This window comes from Neopelma chrysocephalum, unplaced genomic scaffold, assembly GCF_003984885.1.
Source record: "Neopelma chrysocephalum unplaced genomic scaffold, ASM398488v2 Primary Assembly neopelma1_147, whole genome shotgun sequence".
Lineage (NCBI taxonomy): Eukaryota > Metazoa > Chordata > Aves > Passeriformes > Pipridae > Neopelma > Neopelma chrysocephalum.
Genome location: NW_020897809.1, coordinates 678,113 through 695,852, shown reverse-complemented (window position 1 = coordinate 695,852; position 17,740 = coordinate 678,113). Strand labels below are relative to the sequence as shown.

General features: G+C 45.6%; 1 protein-coding gene across 5 annotated transcripts in view; it reads left to right on the top strand.

The window, feature by feature from the left end:
• Positions 1-17,740, top strand: part of RAD54L2 (RAD54 like 2) — a 68,760-nt gene that overhangs the window by 27,282 nt on the left and 23,738 nt on the right. The window contains exon 1 of one of the 5 annotated variants that reach the window (XM_027700422.1): positions 7,127-7,817. The exons of the other annotated variants lie outside the window; for them this stretch is intronic. Coding sequence (XP_027556223.1) covers positions 7,784-7,817 — 34 coding nt within the window. The 5' untranslated portion in view covers positions 7,127-7,783. Of the gene's footprint in view, positions 1-7,126; positions 7,818-17,740 lie in introns of those variants that run through there. 5 annotated transcript variants of the gene reach the window in all.

Here is a 17,740-nt window from a genome sequence, read left to right as displayed (position 1 = left end):
AGTGGAGAGCAGGCTCTTTTTGTTGGTTGAAAGTGGATGAGTTGGAGGAAAAGGTGTGGAAAGAAGCAAAAGTCAGGTCTTTCCTAAATCTAGAAAAACACTGAAGATGATCATGAGGGTGGCTTTAATTTTGAGCTCTGCTGTGTTCTGTGTGTATATATTACAGAGTGATGGGTGCCCATAAGTGATAATCCTATAATTTAATCTGCAAATTGAACTTTGTACAGTGCAAGGTGGATTTCTTGGGGAAAAGGGAAGAGTGGTGATTGATGTCTTCCCATTTTTTCCTACTTGATGGACTTCCCTATCTAGATTCTTTTATTTTGGTTACTTGTGACTGGATGCAGCTCCCTCTAGAGCCCACCAGTGCTATTTCCAAGGAAGCTGGAAGGGCATATCCTGGGAAAGGCAAACCTCTGCTCAAGTCTAAGATTTTGCGTACACAATGGCTCTGGTCTTATTAAATCTTAGAAGCCAAGCCTGAATTTCCATGTACCACTGTGCACTTTGCTGTTCTTAAACAGCCAGGTAGATTTTAATGCTTGTAGTAACTTTTTGTAGACTGTCTTTCGAGCCAATAATTGCCTGCATAGAGGATGACTGGTGTGGTATCATAGAGGTACAGAAGTAATCACTACCTGTGAAAGAACTTACTTGTGAAGTATTATCCTGCATATTAACATGTGTTTAAACTTTATAAAATTGTTTTAGGAAACTGCATTACCTTGGAAAATGATCCTGATGGATCAGAGTGTTTAAATGTGCTTTATCATACAGGTGCAGACTGTGGGGCTCAGCCTCAAGTCAGATGGCTGTGGGTAACTCAGTCAGCAAGTACACATCTAACTGCAGATTTTGGATGCATTTTTCAGGTGACTTGTTGTAACTAAGAAGTTGAGAGCTTTCTATTGTTTTCTCAGTTCCTGGAAGTGACAAGAGCTTTGTCTGTTAAGGGTGTGCTCTCTGCATCCACAAATCTGAAGTTCGAGACTTGTGTTGGTTTTCCCAAGACTCAGAAAGTTAGGAGCTGGCTGGTTTCTATGTTTCCACAATTCAGCTGAATAAAATACAAAAGATAGAGTTAGTATCAAAGGAGAAAAGAGACTGGATGCTAGCATTTGCAGTTTTAGCAATCCTGCTTGCTGAGTAATGTGGAAAGGTCACATTAAAATCATGGAGAAGTAGGTTTGTCTCTCACTTATGCAAGAGCCCCACTGATTTCTCTGGGAACTTTGCTTTGTTACAGCAGGCTGCAGATTTGAACCATTATTTTTATTCTGGCAGTTTCCCGGTAGCACAGTCTGTCTGTCAAAACAAATGCTGTTTCTGTGAGCAGTCTGAGGGGCTTGGACCTGCCCAGCTAGCAGGAGTCTCCATCCCCAGCACACTGTGGGGGAGCTCCAATGCTTGTGCAGACCCTGTGGCAGGCACCCAGCTCCCTTGAACTGGATTTACTGGACCCACAAAATGGCAACATTAGAGAAAAATCCTCTTGGGTGCTTTGCTAGGAACAGCCAGTGCTGGATGCTTTGTTAGCTCCCCTTCTGACCATTCTGAAGCTGCAGATCGCCTGGCTGGGTATTTTGTTGTGTTGGGGCAGTTTGGGTTGTGGGAGGATGATAGAGGTTTCTTGCCTTCCGGCTGTTTGCCAATGAATCTGGGAGGAATAGGGGAAGATAACAGGAATGGGGAGGAGCGTGGGAGGAGCGGTGCCTGGGGTTTGGAGGGGTCTGTTGACTGATTCCAGACTTTTAACTAACCCTGTGAACTGGTTTATTCTCAGCAGGGTGAGGTGTGGCTTGAGGGCTGCTGTGGGAAGGAGGGATGAGATCCCGAGGAGTGCTGTCCCCCCAGCCCCCTGTTCAGGGGGTTACAGACTGACGGTGGTGCAGGTCAGTCGCTGAGCCTTTCGCCATCTGCCTGCTCTGTCCGAAAGTTCAGGCTCTTTCCCGGTCTCCTCAGCTTATCCCGAGCAGGGGGAAGCTCTGAAAGAAAACGTCGGTGACTCCCCTGCCTGCCTCCCAGGCGCTCTGACAGCGGCTTCCTTTTCGAGAGGGTGGCACAAAGTCTGGCATAGTCGAAGTGTTATATAACCCGGAGTAATGACTTGCTTTACTTCTTTAAAAGGAGGTGATGACGCCAGAGCTCTGCTTCCTTCAGAGCCGCCGATTGGGCGCAGGGCCTGGCAGGAATCGTGAAATGATGGGGTGTTATAAAGAGCTACACTTTTCCCCCCTTTTTCTCCCTCCTTCCCTTTGATCTATTGCGTATGATGGAATACAAAATAGAAATCCTTCTATGCAGTTCAAGAGCAGCCCACGCCCATGGCTCTGCATTTTCTATATATATATATATATGTACATGGAGTTTTTCAGATTTTTTTTGCCTGTTTTTTATCTATTCTCTTAAAGCTGCCACAAACGTGAGAACAGCATGAAGGCACGGGGAGCAGTGAGCGAGCAGTTATTAACTGGACAAAACATTGCTCCAAGTCTTCTTCCTGCTTTTCTGATAAGCTTTGCAGGATATAGAGGTTGTGTTTTATTGGCCAAAACCTTGCTTTTTTCTTTCCATAAAGCAGCCAGAGAATCTCTAACAAAGGACAGTCCTGCTTCCTTCTCTGTCGCGCTTGGTACCTTTTGCCCCATGAACGTTTCCATCGTCAGCTTTGTACTGCACGTAGTCATTGCTAACTGATACTGTATTCCCTCATCTGCAGCTTCTGAAACCATGATGAAATCACACGGAAACTAATTAGCAAATTTGTAATGTGGTATTTTCCCTCTTGAACAGGTAAGGAGTGGCAAAATCACTTTGCCAAGGTCGCCCAATGAGTGTGAAGAAGCCAAAGTGAAAATCCTCTGGTTTGCATTTTAGGCAGCACCCCTTTTATGTTGCAATGTATGAGGTGAAACACTTCTCTGATTTTCATTTGAGTTTGAAACGGTGCAAGGGATCCTTATTTTCATTTTCCCTTAATTTATGTGGTATTGTGCTGGTTTTAATGACTGGTTAAATAAAATGTACATGTAGCTATATATTGTAAAAATATAATATTAAATAATAAGAGTTTGGAAGGAGGGAAGGAACTGTTTTAATTAAATTAGAAGTATTCTTCAGATTTTAAAACACTATATCACATTAGAGTTATTTCCTTTATCTTTTTAATTTCTTGCTTAGGCTTTATAGAAACTGCAGCACTGAACTTGCAGAAGTGTCTAGCTCATCATTTGGATCAAAGTGTTTTTTATTTCATTAACAGTAGTTTGTACTACAGATGTTGAAAATGTCTTGTTCACATTTTCTTCAACATGCAGTTCACTGACTCAGTCTCAAAAAAATTCTAAGTAGGAGTCAGAAGACTTTATTTTCACTTGCAAATATGCAAATAGGAATGAGACAGGAGAAAGCTACAAGATAAAATCTTTTTGGGCTAGGTGAACAGAAACTTCTAGTTTAAAATCTGTGTCAAAACAAATTTTGCAATTAATCTGCAGGTAATCTTCATCTATGTAAAGTATTTAAATACTTGAACTGTTAGAAGCCATTTAAAAATGGCACTTTTATGTACTCTTAGCTTGTGATTTATGTCAAATTTGCACATACCTGAAAATGACGGGAATTAAATTAAACTTGTACAAAATCACGCTTCTGTGGTGCACATATACAATTGTGTCATCCTCAGCAGCAAAAATGTAGCAAGTTACAGAAAGAGATGAAGAATCAGTTTGTTGAATATAACTGGGATTGTAACTCAGTGGATTTAGCTTTGATTAAGATTATGATAAATATCTATGGTATAAATTCTTTAACTTAAAATCATTACATTTTGTCTAATAATAGCTTGTTTTCTTCAGTACATTTTAACAACCTTTGAAAGCCTTGGTCTGAAATCTCAAGCAGTGTGTTTTGCCTCAGTAAGAGTCTGAAAAGCATTTGCAGGAGGTGTTGCATTGTGTCACTACCTGAATTGTGTTACATTATGTAAGACTTCCCACTCCCCCACTTATTATTTTAGATGAGTGTGGGAAATAAAATAAACCAAGATTTATATAAATCTAAAGTAAAATGAGGAAAAAACAGATTTATGACATTTTATGCCTTATGGTTCAGTCCAAAACTCACTAAAGTCAATGGAAAAACTCCTCTCATTTTCCATGGTTGGTTTAGATCTTATCAAAAAGAATTTTTATTTACAGTGCAGTGTTTGTTTAAAAAGCAAATGATTCTCAAAGCCAGCAATACCCAGTTGCCAATACATAGTGTTATGGAGTTCAAGTGTGATTCTGTCTGAACTGTTTTAGGTGGATAAATGCCACCTTATACCATGTCCAACTCAAACCTGATAGTCTTGTGTGTTTTCCATGTTGCTAAAACAACATGGAAAATAGGACAGGGAAAGTGGCCTTAACTATAGGTGTACTGACAGGTGATAATCAAGAGTGAAATGTGGCTGTCAAGCCTAGTTTCTGTTTAATGACTTACAAACAATTTGGGTTTGTAGGCTACTCATTGGAGGTCAGCAGGTTGCACAGAAGGAGCTGGTGGATGTGGAGCATGGCTATGAGAAAGCTGTGGGATGGGAAATATTGATATTTTATGAAAATACAAACTTTATAGTGTTATGGGGTTTTTTAATAGGAGAATCAAGTTGTTTGCAAGGGAACCTCTCAGGTGATAACAGTTTCTTGAGAAGCCTCTTGTGATGTATAGCACAGTTGTACAATTACAAAGAGCTTGTGTTTTGAGATGAGGTAGGTGAGGTGTGACAGCTGGGTAAGATTTCAGACCCTGTAGGGGAGGGAGAACATTCTTCCTTACTGGTAAGACTGGCCTCAGAGAAAAACTATTCAGTAAATGGACTTATCTGTAACAAGATTACCTTCCATGAGGAGATCATTTTATAAACTGACTGTTTCTGGCAGATCTAATTCTTGGCTATGTGAATATGTATTTTTCCTGCCTAACAGTGATGGCCTCAGCAGAGGGCTGTTGTGAGTAGAAGAGCTAGAAAAGTTCCTCTTCCATTTTGCACACTAAGCTGAAGAAGGAAATCCCTTTTTATTGCTGTCTGCAGAAGGACAGGTATAGGTTACCTGTTTCACCCAGTGTATTGAACTGCCATTTTCCTCGTCCTTGACTGCTGTAATAAGTGTGCGTTGGGGTTTAACCCCAGCTGGCAACTCAGCCCTAAAGAGCTGCTCACTCACTCTCCCCCAGTGGGATGGAGGAATTGAAAGGGTAAGAGTGACAAGTGGGTTGAGATAAAGACAGTTTAAGGAATTCATTCCCCACTTGCCATGGGCAGGCAGGTGTTCAGCCATCCCCAGGAAAGCTGGGCTCCCTCACAGTAACAGTGACTTGGGAAGACAAATAGTATCACTCCAAACATCCCTTCCTCCTCCTCCTCCTTCTTTCCCCAGCTCTATATGCTAAGTATGACACCATATGGTCTGGGATGTCCCCTGGGTCAGCTGGGGTCAGCTGTCCCAGCTGTGTCTCCCTTCCTAACTCCTTCTGCACCCCCATCCTGCTCCCTGGTTGGGTGGGGTGAGAGGCAGAAAAGGCCTTGACTCTGTGTAAGTCCTGCTTACCAATAACAAAAACATCTCTGTATTATCAACACTTTTTGCAGCACAAATCCAAAACACAGCCCCATACTAGCTGCTTCTTCTATGAAGAAAATTAACTCTCTCAGCTAAAACCAGCACAGCATGCCTTGCAAAGTACCCAGTTGTATTTACACAAGTACTTGTCTTTAAATCTTGCTTCACGGTTTCATAAGTCTGTTAGGTCAGATGCTGAGGTCATGTTTGCTTATTTATTCCAACCCTACAAAGTCTTTATAAGGCCTGTTACAAGATCCTTGGCTATGTACTTCTTAATATATTTGTCCCTCTTTTCCCCCTTTATAAACACTGTATGTTCTTGTGTACCAGCCAGGCTGTTTGAATCTGTGACACGGGTGAAAGGCTGTCCTGTCACTGTGACTCTTCATTGTAATACAGTTCATCTTTTATTTGGTAAAATTTATATAGCTCTAATTGTGAAAAAGCACCTTGGGCTTGTTTCCAAGCTGTGATGTACCCTGAAGCACTGAGGGTATTTTGATGGTAGCATTCACTGTGCCCTGCCACCCTCTCAAGTGAAAGGTCACATAGAAATGGCTGGAGTCACACACAGGGTAGGTGGGCTCTGCCCCAGCTGTGCTTTAGATCAACCTTTGCTATTATGAGCTCATTGTCCTGGAGTCCTGCAGGTTCTGTGCCAGGGGTGTTTGGACACAGCCTGCTTCAGGTTTATTGTGCCCATCCTGGTTTTCCCAACACTCACTCACCAGTTGTTTCAATAAAGAGCTGACTTCATTACATGGCCAAATGCTCACTAGCAGCAAGCTAATTTCATTACATGTCTGTCAGCCCAGGTTTTCTGCTTGTTACTGGCATTGGATATGCCTGTGAAGGCAATTAGGCATGGAGAAAGTCTCTGTAACACTGGAGAAGGATGGATAGCCTTTAGGAGTTCAACCACAGCTTTAAAGGACTTGTTTTCTCTTGTATTTATTTATTCTCTCCTCTGCCTGTCCTGGTACAGATGGATGATGGGGACAAAGGCTCACTTAGAGTAAACTCACACTCCACAAATTCTGGCAGGTTGTTTCCTAAAAACTGGGAAATCTCATTCATAAAACATTTGCTACACTGAGAGCCTTCTGCAACTCACAGTGCTGTACGAGCTGCTGATTTAATGAAGTGAACAGGAGGCTCTTTCACCTGTTACTATACAAACAGGTTACCAGCTCCATCGAATTGCTCAGGTTGCTTGGAAATCAGCAGGCATCATGCATATAGTTCGTAGGATCACGACTGGTTTCAAAGCCAGAGCGGCTGTACTTCTTTTTGCATCTCGCTCCCACCCTCTTTCCCTTTTGTGCTCTGAAACTTGGAAGCAGGGTTACGGTCCCGCGTGTCCCCTGCTCTGAACGTCCTGTTGTCTGTTGGGATTCCCCTTGCGTGGGGCCCCAGCGGAGCCTGAATGGTTATGTAAGGATTTTTATTTTATTCTCAGTCTTGGTCTCTGCCACTAGTTGAACTGGATCACAGGCTGAGTGAATGGGATCTGGTCCGTACGGCGTGCAGCTCCAGAGGGGAGAGACCTCCCCCGTACACACCCACTCGGCCTCCCTGCTCCTCTTTTCTCAAACTCTTTTCCCAGGTATAACCGAGGCTGCTCCCGCCGATCGGGAGCCCGTACCGAAGCCAAACCGTCCCGGCAGCACCGCTCCAGGCATCGGCCCCCAGTGGAGCAGCAGCTACCTCGGGCAGGGCTGTGCTGTTTGACTCTCCGAGCAGGGGAGGAGATAGTGGCAGTTTTTATTTAGGCTGAACACGAGGCATATTTAACTAGTTATGTAACGGTGACCCCGGTCCGTCTCGGCTGGGTGCAGGGAGGATATGTGCGTACTGATTCCCGTCACACCGGCGGGGTGGATTCAAGCACTGCGAGCTATTTACCAAAGTTATTTTCAGAAACCTTAAGTGCAGGTTTCCCTGCCTGTACCCTGGACTGTTTTATCAGGAGGCATTTCCCGCCTGCGAACTGAGCAGCCAGTGAGAGTGGATTTAGCGCTCGCTGGGCTGCGGGCAGAGATAAGGAGTTGTCGGGAGTGACTGGAAACTTTTGTCCTGAAGACCCTGAGGCAAGAATAGCAGAAGGGCTGAGAGTGTACGGCCGAGGTGAACAAGTGTGCGGGCAGAGGGCTTGCCCTGGTGCACTAAGCAGCATGTTACTCTTGGATGAGTCTCAGCAGTTTCCAGGTAGGACACAGGTTGGATTTTTGTGGGTTGATTTTTCTTTTTCTTTTTTTCTCCCTTGTTTTCTTTTCCCTCTTGCTCTCCTGTTACAGGCCTCTCATTTTCCCACCCCTGTGCCAGAGCACCCCACTCAGTGGCCAGCAAAGTGCATCAGAAACTGAGACTCTTCTGTGGAGCTCAGGTTTTAATGTGCTCCCTAATAGGCAGGGATGAAAGTGGTTGAGTTTTCAGAGTCTTGCAGTGCCTGTTGGCCTGATGGAGGAGATATGAGAAGGAAGCTCTTTGTGTTTTAATTCTGAAGTTTTTGATGGTGTGACATTCTGGGTCCAGCTGTTGTAATTCTGCAAATGTAATTTTTAGAAAGAGAGGAGGCAGTTGTTAATAGCAGAATTATTTTATATTCAGTGTCCTCTGTCCTACACCCTGCAACTTTTTGTGAATACTTTGCCTTCAACATCATACTTGATAAGAGTTTTGAGAGCTTCTTTTGTCAGTGAAACGCTTGGTGACTTGGTGACCGGGCACCAATCTGGGCAGGCAGAGCTGTTGGTGCTTGCTCCAGATTCCCTAATTAGTGCCTAAGAGACTAAGAGCTACTTGGCCCTTTTCCCCCCCCATCAAATGGAAGATGCTGGTGAAACCATCACAGGAGTTTACAGATTGGGGGTGGCTGCCACTTAGTTTGCTTGCTGGTGGGAAGATGTTGTGTGTTGGAGAAAAAACTTTGTTCAGATTTGAAGAACTTTTTAAATTTGTAATTTAACTTGTTGCTTTGTGGTCAGGTACTTGAGGATTCCAGGCTTCTTCCACCTTGTTCATGTGGCAAATACCTCCAAAGTCATGCTATGAACTTAATAGACTGGTCAGGAATTGTCCCCAGGAGTTCCAGCTCTGGATTCCTGGTTTATTTTAAAAGTGCAGTGCAGTGTGGTCATCATGAGGAGTTTTTATAGAAATAAGCCATGCAATATTTGTTATCCATTAGTGAGAGAGGTGGATTCCAGGAAAAAAAAAATCCATCTTATTTCTCTGGTTGTGGTGGCAGGACGAAGAAGCTAATTCTGGGAGAGTGTGAACTGAGAAAAGAAAGGAATTACAATAGAAAATGAGTTTGGATAAATGAGGAATCTGGGTGATGATACAAGTGGCTTATGTAACTTAGTCTAGATAATAGGTATAAAAACAGAAGATGGGGAGGGGAAGATGCTTTTGGAAATGACACTGTAGGTCGTACATGGAGGGGGAATGCAAGGTTAGAGGCCTTCCAAAGTTTTGGGTGGAAAGATCTTTTGGGGTGATTTGTACAAAAGTAAGAGAGCAAGAGTGCAAATTAACTCCTCCTTGTACAGTATTGCTTCCCAATTTGTAAAGTCTGGGGCAAGGTTTATCATAATCTACCAGTAGAAAATTCTTTCTCTTTGAGGAAGCTTTTGTAACTGATCTAGTGAGGTTGTGTCCTGGCTAGTGGATCCAGGAGAGTCTCCATCACACTTTTCCATAGCCTTCTTGTCCCAAGAGATGACGAAACTGCACAAGGTCACTGAATGAGTCTGGGACAGAACTGACGCATCATGTTCTTCCCTGCTTTTGTGCTTCAACCACTGTTCAGTGTTTCTTTTCCTCTCTAGTTTATATGACTTTTCCTCACTCCAGGTCTTCAAAGTAGCAAGCACCTGTATGTGCAGTGCTGTGCTACCTTTTTGTTATTTTATAAATGTTTCTGGAAAGTTAGAGAGGATTTTTAAATTATTTTTGCGGTAGCACCCACCAGCTAGTAAATCAAGTTTTGTTGAAGTACAATACCTATCCTCCTGTTGCCCTGCAAGAAAAAGATATCTTATTTAAAGATCCCTGTTTTCTCCCCATATGCACATATATACTACTTTTTTTGACTGTAGGGGTAATTTTAATTTTGGCAACCTTTCTTTTCCAGGCTTAGCTTTTGAGGTGTTGTGTATTTTGGATGGGGTGTCCTTGTGACATTGTGGCTTCAATTTGTATGAGTCTGATTGCCATGAACAACTTTGCAGCCCTTTGTCAAACTCCTTTAGCAGCACCAATCTTTTGAAAAGGAAAACTAGAAACAGATTGTTCTTTCAGTGGTGGTGTTTCATCCTGGTCTTATTAGCTTTCTCCAGTGCTCTCAGTCACTTTTCTGGCTGCAGTTGATGGGAGAAGTGCCAGTGGAATGCGGTGGCACACAGGCTCAAACTCAACAATTTGGATTTTTCTCCCAAGTGATGCCTCCCTCATTAAACAGAGTCCTTAAAAATTCCTCAGAAATTACTTTAGAGACTGAAGCAGAAAAGGGGAATGCAGCTGAAGTTCTGTGCTTTGTTACAGTTCTAAAAAAAAAATAAATCCACAACTGTGTTATGTTTTGTTAAAGTAGGAAATTATATTTAAGGAGAGGAAAGAGAGCATAAGACAGGGAGCCAACAACTTGGGAGTTCCTCAGCACTGATGCCTACCTGATTTCTTTGCCTTAGTTTTTTCCTCTACAAGATGGACAGGAGGGTGTTTCACAGGTCACTGTGCTCGTGAACTCTTTGGCACTGACTAGAGTAGAAATGCCAGGTATTAGAATTTTGAAATCCCTCCTCTCTTATACCACTGCCATCATGAGCAACAAAGGAGTACTCAGATGCTGGAAAGTGCTTTAAGATGGGATTATTTCCGATGCTGCTCTTTTAAATTAGGAGTGAGTATCACCTGTCTTCTCCCCCCTCCCTGTTAACAGGTCTGGAACAAAGGTATGGTGAGGGCTTGAAGCAGAGATTAAAGTTCGGCTGGTGCTCGTTGTTTGTTTGCCATTTTGGTGGCCTTGGAAGTGTGTGGCAGCAATAATCCCTTCTTTATTATTTCTCATTGCTCTGAGAGTATGCTGGTATAAAGCTAACACCACAACTCCCAGCTACCTAGTGTAAACTAATGCTTATGTAATCATTGCATAATGCAGAATGCTTGCTCCCCTACTCGTCCTCTTTTCTTAGTCCCTGAAATTTGTCCCTAGAAAAGTCATGGTAGCAAGCAACTGGATTCACTGTGCTGGGAACATGTCAAGCTCCCATATGCATCTATTTTCTGAAGTTGGGAGGGGAAATGTATCTTTGTTACCTAAATCAATATTTAGGCACCTCAGTAGATCAGATTTCCCTTTTTTAAAAAGCTTTGAACAACTGTGAAAATAAATAACATCTGATGGTTAAATCCGGTTACTTGTGTTTAGATCCCCGTGGTAATTTCTGTAATCTGGCTGACAAAACTCTATTCTGGGTTACTAGTTAACTGGGATAACCAGAAAGGGGAGGTTTCAGTTCCCTCCTGCGCACAGCTTGTTGAAAACTTCCCAGCACTCAGCCTGAAACACTTCCCGACTCCAGAGCAGGAGTTTTATGTAACTCGTTGATCTCACACACCCCTGTCTAAAGGACAAATGTGACCCATCCCTGCTTCCCCTGCTACCTTAGTGGGTGCCTTTCCTGGCTTTGTTTCCTTGTCTTCACTTATGCCCACAGTGTCTGCACAAGAGAGGGGCCATGTGAGGAGGAAACAGTTTACATTCTAGGTTTGAAGACTTTTATTAGCAAAAGTAGCTTTGATAAGGTATCTAGAAGAGGGATGCCAGATAGCAGTGTTCTGCATTTCTCCAGTTTTTGCCATCTCAAGGCACTATGAAAATGTTTGATATGAAATTTCACAACCCTCTTTGGCTATCAGAGCAGGAAATGGATCCAAGATTGCCCGGCGCTCCAGAGTAACCATGAACCTTTCCTCTGTGGTGCCTGCGAGAGGGAGGGCGACCTGAGGGGCACCTCACCTGGGCTGCATTCAGGGGCTTGTGCAGGGATGGGAGGAGGTCCTGGAGAGGCTGGGTGCCAGAGCAGCTCCCTGCCACACTCTGGTGGCAATGGGGTGCCGGTGGCTGCGAGCCTGTGCCATACAACAGTTATATAAGTGCTCTTTGGTGTTTATGTAACCCGGGTCTCAGCGTCTGCAGCGTTGAGGCCCAGCCAGAACAAGATCTCTTGGGTATTTGGGGCCTGGTTCTGCTTGCATAATCCCAGGGTTAGAAGATATATCATCTGTCACCAAAGTTGGCAGTTTGATATTCCAGTTTGCCTCTCGGCATTTCTTGGCTGCTTCCCTTCCCTTTGGTTTTTGGGTGGTATCTTCCTTGCTTCTGCCCTTCAGTTCTGCTTCCTTTTGTCCCTGAAGGATTCCTTCAGGCCAGGAAAGGAGTTTTATTCTGCAGCATAACCTCATCAGTAACTGATATGCTGAAAGACCTCTGAAGGAAAAAAGAAGGGCAGTGCTGCCTTATAATTTATCTTCTGAAGTTTTCCATGGCTTACTCCTTGCCCAGGGAGTCTGGAGATGGGTTTGGCTTTTGTGTGCTCCTGGTCTGGCTGCCTCTTCATGCTCTGGCCCACGGATTTAGTGCTGGTGGCGTTTTTTCTTCAGAGCTCATTTCGCAACGTTTCCCTCCATCCTCTGGTCCTGGCCTGGGGATGGAGGCAGCCTGCCATCCCTCCTCACCAGCAGTCTGCAGATTTCATGCAGGTATCTTGAACCCACAGCAAGTGATTGCTTAGAGAAATGAAAGACTTGAAGAAGCACTATTTGTTATACCAACATGACGGTCTCCATGTCTGGTTACAGTGACAGGTATGAACGACACACCTGAGGTGGTTAACTCCTAGATAAATCAAAAACGGGAATGAAGATGTACGTGCTGCGTGACAGCTGAGGGAAGCTTCCCCTGGGAGTAGGCAAGCTCTGGGGCTGGGCAGGCTCAGCCCAAAAGACGCCTTTTGCCTGGCAGTACTGTGGCTGTGACTCAGCAGGACACCGGCAGAGCTGGGGCCAGGGCGGTCGGTCACTGCTCTGGTCGGTGGGCTGCGTTTCGCTGGAGCCAGGCGGGCATTCCTGGGGGCTGGGGCTGCAGGTCCCGCTGCCCGAGGCTCACGCCGTGGCTGTCCCGCTTGGCCAGGGCACAGTGCCAGGCCTGGGAGCTCCCCGCAGCCGTGGCTCTGTGTGGATAAGTGGACAAGGGGCAGGTCCCGGCTCGGTGCTGTCAGCGGGTGGCAGCTGCTGGCGGCCGGGGAGGGTCGAGGGTTGCCGGGCGCGGGGTCCGGCGAGCCGGGGGGAGCGCGGCCGGCGCGGGGGGGCAGGTGTGCCGGGTTATATAATACTTACATAATTAGGGCTTTGTTAAGCACTGCTGGCTGGGAGGGGCGTCCTGCCGTCGAAGACTGAGCCCGATTATTTTCCGAAGAGAACAAAGTCTTGTTGCTAATTAGCTGCTCTGACAGCGGCTGCAGGGGGGAGCCGCGGCCCCGGGTCCCCCCGGAGGGGCTGCGTCCCCCTCCATCCCCCTCTAGAGTGACTTTCTCTGTGTTTCGGGTGGGAGCAAGCAGGCTTTGATGTGTGTCAAGCTCCGAAAGAGGGCTTTGTGCCTCTCCTGGGTGTTGCAACAGGTAGTGCCTGGAGGAAAAAAGTCTGAGCTTCCCCCGTACTTTCGCCTACACTGTTCTTGAGGGGTTTTAAAGGAATTTCCTGCCTCCAGCCCAGCTTGGGGTGCTCAAGTGTTTTCACACAATGCCACCTCTGTGACAGGGTGCTCTGTGCAGACATCTCCCTTCTTGTATGGCATCCATGCAACAGCTGCACCAGTAGCATACAGAGAAAGGATACTCTGAAAAGATTTAATTTATATTCCGCAGCTGAGTACAAGATGAGGTGGAGCACTCTGCCTGTTGCCAGCCTCCAAGATGATTGCTGTGCCACAGTTAAAGAACTGCTATTCTTCAGGTGCCAGGTACACTTGCACTCTGGCATCACCTACACACTGCTCCAGCCCTCAGTGCACAGGGAAAACATCACATAACCCCAGAGAGCATATTCCAGGCTGTCAGAGCTCTGTGGAGTCGTTCCTCCAGCCTTTGGCACAGTTGTAGTTCAGTGTGTCAGGGACTGAGTGTTGCAGCTGGAGCTGTGCAATTAGACTTTCTTGTGCCATCCCTCAGTGCTCCTCCCATTCCTGCTTTGACAGCTCAGTACCAGCTGTAGTAGCACTAGCTAGTACTAGCTAGTCTCTGACAGGCTTTTGCCCACAAACTGCATGGAACTTCCCAGAAGAACTGCAATAATATTTAACTGCCCTTTGTTCTTTGTGCAGGACAAAAGAGAGCTCCCAAAGTAAGAATTAACTCCTCACTGCTCTGCAGGCAGCTCCCTTCCTCACCATGCATGCACATCCCTGTCCTTAGGGTGGGAAGTAATGCCCAAAGACTGAGCCACACTGTGCTATTCAGTATCCTGAGTTTTCGTAGTGAAATGATTTTAGAAATAAGCATGTGTCTGGTTTTCAGTGTTATGCCTTCCCTGGACTCACTGGAGTTACCCTGGCAGAGTAACTGGCTTCCCAGGAGGAGGGTGTACCTCTGTCTAGCCATGTTAACTATCTAGTAACTGAGGAGGCAAGGAAGTCACCATCTTACAGTGTTTTGTCCACTGAGGGGTCTCTTGGACCTTCTCATCCAGCAGCTTTAGGTAGGAGACCTTCGGGGCTTATTCTGAACGGGAATTTCTGTACTTGTAGGGGTGTTGGACTGTTGCTAGAGCTGAACTGTGGGTGCACAACACTTGGACTTAATGAGGTCTGCCTTGGAGCATGGAGATTGCATGCAGCTCTAACACTGTTTTCTCACACACCTTGGTGTCAGAAGACACACAAATCTCACACCTCAAAACAACGTACCTGCTGCTTCACGACACTTCACAGCAACCTGAGCCTTTTTGCAGAGCAGGCTGTGTCAAGAGCAATTCACTGCTGAATTGACAATGCTGGAGAGTATTCTCCAGGCTGAATCCTGTGCTGTTTTAAGGGAAGTTTGAGAAGGAGGTCATGAGGTGAGTTTTGTAAGCTTGGGTGCAATAGGAAGTGCCTGACTGTGGGGCAAATCTTTTGCTGTGTTACACATCATGACTCACCTGTGCAGTGTTTAGGGGCAGCTCTGGCAGTCACAGCACATAGGGAGCATCTGAAGCAGTTACACAGAGCAGTCACGACTCCCTTTCTTACAGAGACTTCTAAACTGTATCACTGCAATATGCAAGTGTCAGTGGAGAAACCAAACACCTCCCTCTGCTTGTGTGTACAGCTGGGGGTGGTGGTTGCTGCTGCTTGTTGAGCAAAGAAAACTGGCAACCCCTGGTCTGCAGCACAAACCAGAGCCATCCTCTAATCAGGTCTGTTGGGTTTTGAGAGGGCAGGCACATTTCAAACCTTTGAAGTGCATGAGAAGGGATAGTTGTGTACCTCTTGGTACCTCTCAGGACATAGTGCCTGGGTGTGTGTAGGTGCCCATAACCAAGGACCAGTGGGAATTGCATGAGGATCTCTCAGAGCTGTAACCCACCTGAAGGAACAGCTCCATTGATGCTCTCACCAGTTTGCTTGGGGAAACCCTCTTTGTAGATCTGTTAGGACACTACAAAACATGGAACAGCTGGTGTGAACCCAGCGGTTGATGTTCCAGCTGATTCTTGATGCCCAGTGTGTAAGGATGAATTTACCTCCTTGTCAGCAACCACACCTGACCCATGGCTGCCTTCTGCTGAGGAGACCTGGGCCTGCTTTTTCTCTTGGCTGTACTTGGGCACATGTGGCCGATCTCGCTGTGCTGGGCTGTCACCCACGGGCTCGTGGCAGTGCTCTTGTCATGGAGGCATCGTGGATAACTGCCCAGGTCTTCCTAGAGTGCGCTAACAGATTCAGCATAGTCAGGCACGTGCAAAGGTGGCTGATGAGTTTTTGCGTTGTACAGAAGGCTACTTGTATAACCATGTCAGAGTAGCATGTTGAGCTCCTGTTACAAAACCATAATTGCATTTCTGTTGTAGATGTAAGTTTTGCAAAATTGGGGCAGGATTATTCCATTGATTACTTGATGGGACCTGTTTGATGAGGCTGTTCCCACACTCCCTCCAACCCAAAGATCTAGCCTGTGCTTATACAAAATAGGTTTCTCTATGTGTACTTTATTTCTTAATGCATTTCTGTCCCAGTGTGGGTCCCAGTTACGCAGTCTGGAGCTCACCGTGCTGGAGTGCAGCCACACAGCTGCAGCTGGAGCCTGGCTTTTTATATAGCAAGATTTAGGCTGTGCACACAATCAGGAGTTTAATACAAAGCAGCAACAAAACAATTCCTGCTCGTAACTGCCAGCTCATGCCACAGGTGTGGTGGGAGCTGATGCATGGTGAGACTTGCGATTTTATCATTGTGTTAGTTAAACTTTGTGAAAGGCAGATTTATTCGTGGTGGTGGCAAGGGTGGGAGCAGCCTCGGGAATCCGGCTGTCCCCTGAATCCCACTGCAGCTGAATCAGTGTGATGTTTGGTGCTGTCAGTAGCGTGGAAGAACTCTCAGTATCTAGATGCGTATGTGTCGGGAATGTGGGCTGAGGCACAGATTGTGTTCCTCACCTCAGAACTTGCATTGGCAGGACAAACACCAGCCTGAGCAGACACGGCTGTGGCGGATGAGGGCCTGTACTCAATGCGGGATCAAATTTATCATCAGATTTTGAGCTTCAGGCTCCTGGTCAGATGAGAATTATATTTTTTAAAAAACCTGCTGATCCAGCTGTCTGTAGGTTTCAGCAGATTTTGTATTAGGTATGATTAAGAGAAAAGAAAAGGTAAAATGCAGAGGTGGAATGAGTCTACATAGGGATTGCACAACAAATATGAAAACATAGAGGAGACGTGTAATAATTTGGGCTGCTGAGCCTTTGGATTTTGTTAGTATCACCCTTGTCCTGAAGACACCCTTTCCTGGTACAGTGCTCCTGCCAGAGCACACCCGCTCCTGGCAGAGCGGCTGTCGGAGGAGATGACCTGGGTAATTGCTGGAGTGTGGGGAGGGAAGCGCTTCCTCTTCCAAACAAGCATGACTTTGTGCTCTCTGGTGCCTTGTCAAGGTCCTACGGCCCGGGGTGAGATGGCAGCAGTGTAACCATGGCAGTGTTTGTCTCCGGTTAATGACTCATCCTGGAGCATGTGATCACGTGTGCAGCCTCCCTGCTTCCCTTTGCCCTATTTCATCCAATCTTTTGATCTAGTTATATAACCAGGAGTCGAGAGGGGTGGGGGAAAGGAAACAGTGCTGAAGAATTGCAGGTAATGTGACTAAAATGTGTCTGTAACTCAAATAGCAGAGCTGTTGTTTGGGAAGCCTGGGAAACTGGGTTTATTCCCAGCACAGTTCTCTGTCTGCGAGTGAGTGTGGTATTTGAGCTTGTAAGTCTAAGGAGGCATGGTGGGAGGACAGAGCTCCAAGACCTTGGCTGTGGTAGGAGAACTGCCCTGCTTGTAGCAGCAAACCCCTTAGCCTTAATCTTCACATGCAACATAACTTTTCTTTCATTCATTGTGAGATCTGTTTCATCCCATAAGCTGTATAACTTTTCTTTCATTCATTGTGAGATCTGTTTCATCCCATAAGCTGTGGACACCTGTTTTTCCAGTATGTGTAGGACTGGCAGAGACCGATGTTCACAGAAATGTTTGAGCTGCTCTGCTGGTATTGGTCTGTGGTGAGGTGAGCCCTGAAGTCCTAAATGGATTCTGACATAGACTTGGAGCAAATACTGGGGCTGGTCTGGTGGGATGTTTGGAGAGGAAGTTTGCAAAGTTGGTGCTTTTGCCCAAGGTCTGAATCTACTTCTTGTCATCTCAGATTTAAGAGGTGATGCTGGTGGTAAGTTTAAGTTAATAGGCATATTAACGTGAGAGCTGTAGGTGCAACGTGCTGTACTGAAACATCCTTTGTTTAAGCTCCCAGCTTTTTTGAGAAGGGATGCTCTTTGTCTCCAGATCCCACAGAGTCACAATGAGATGTTTGTGGGTTCTGTATT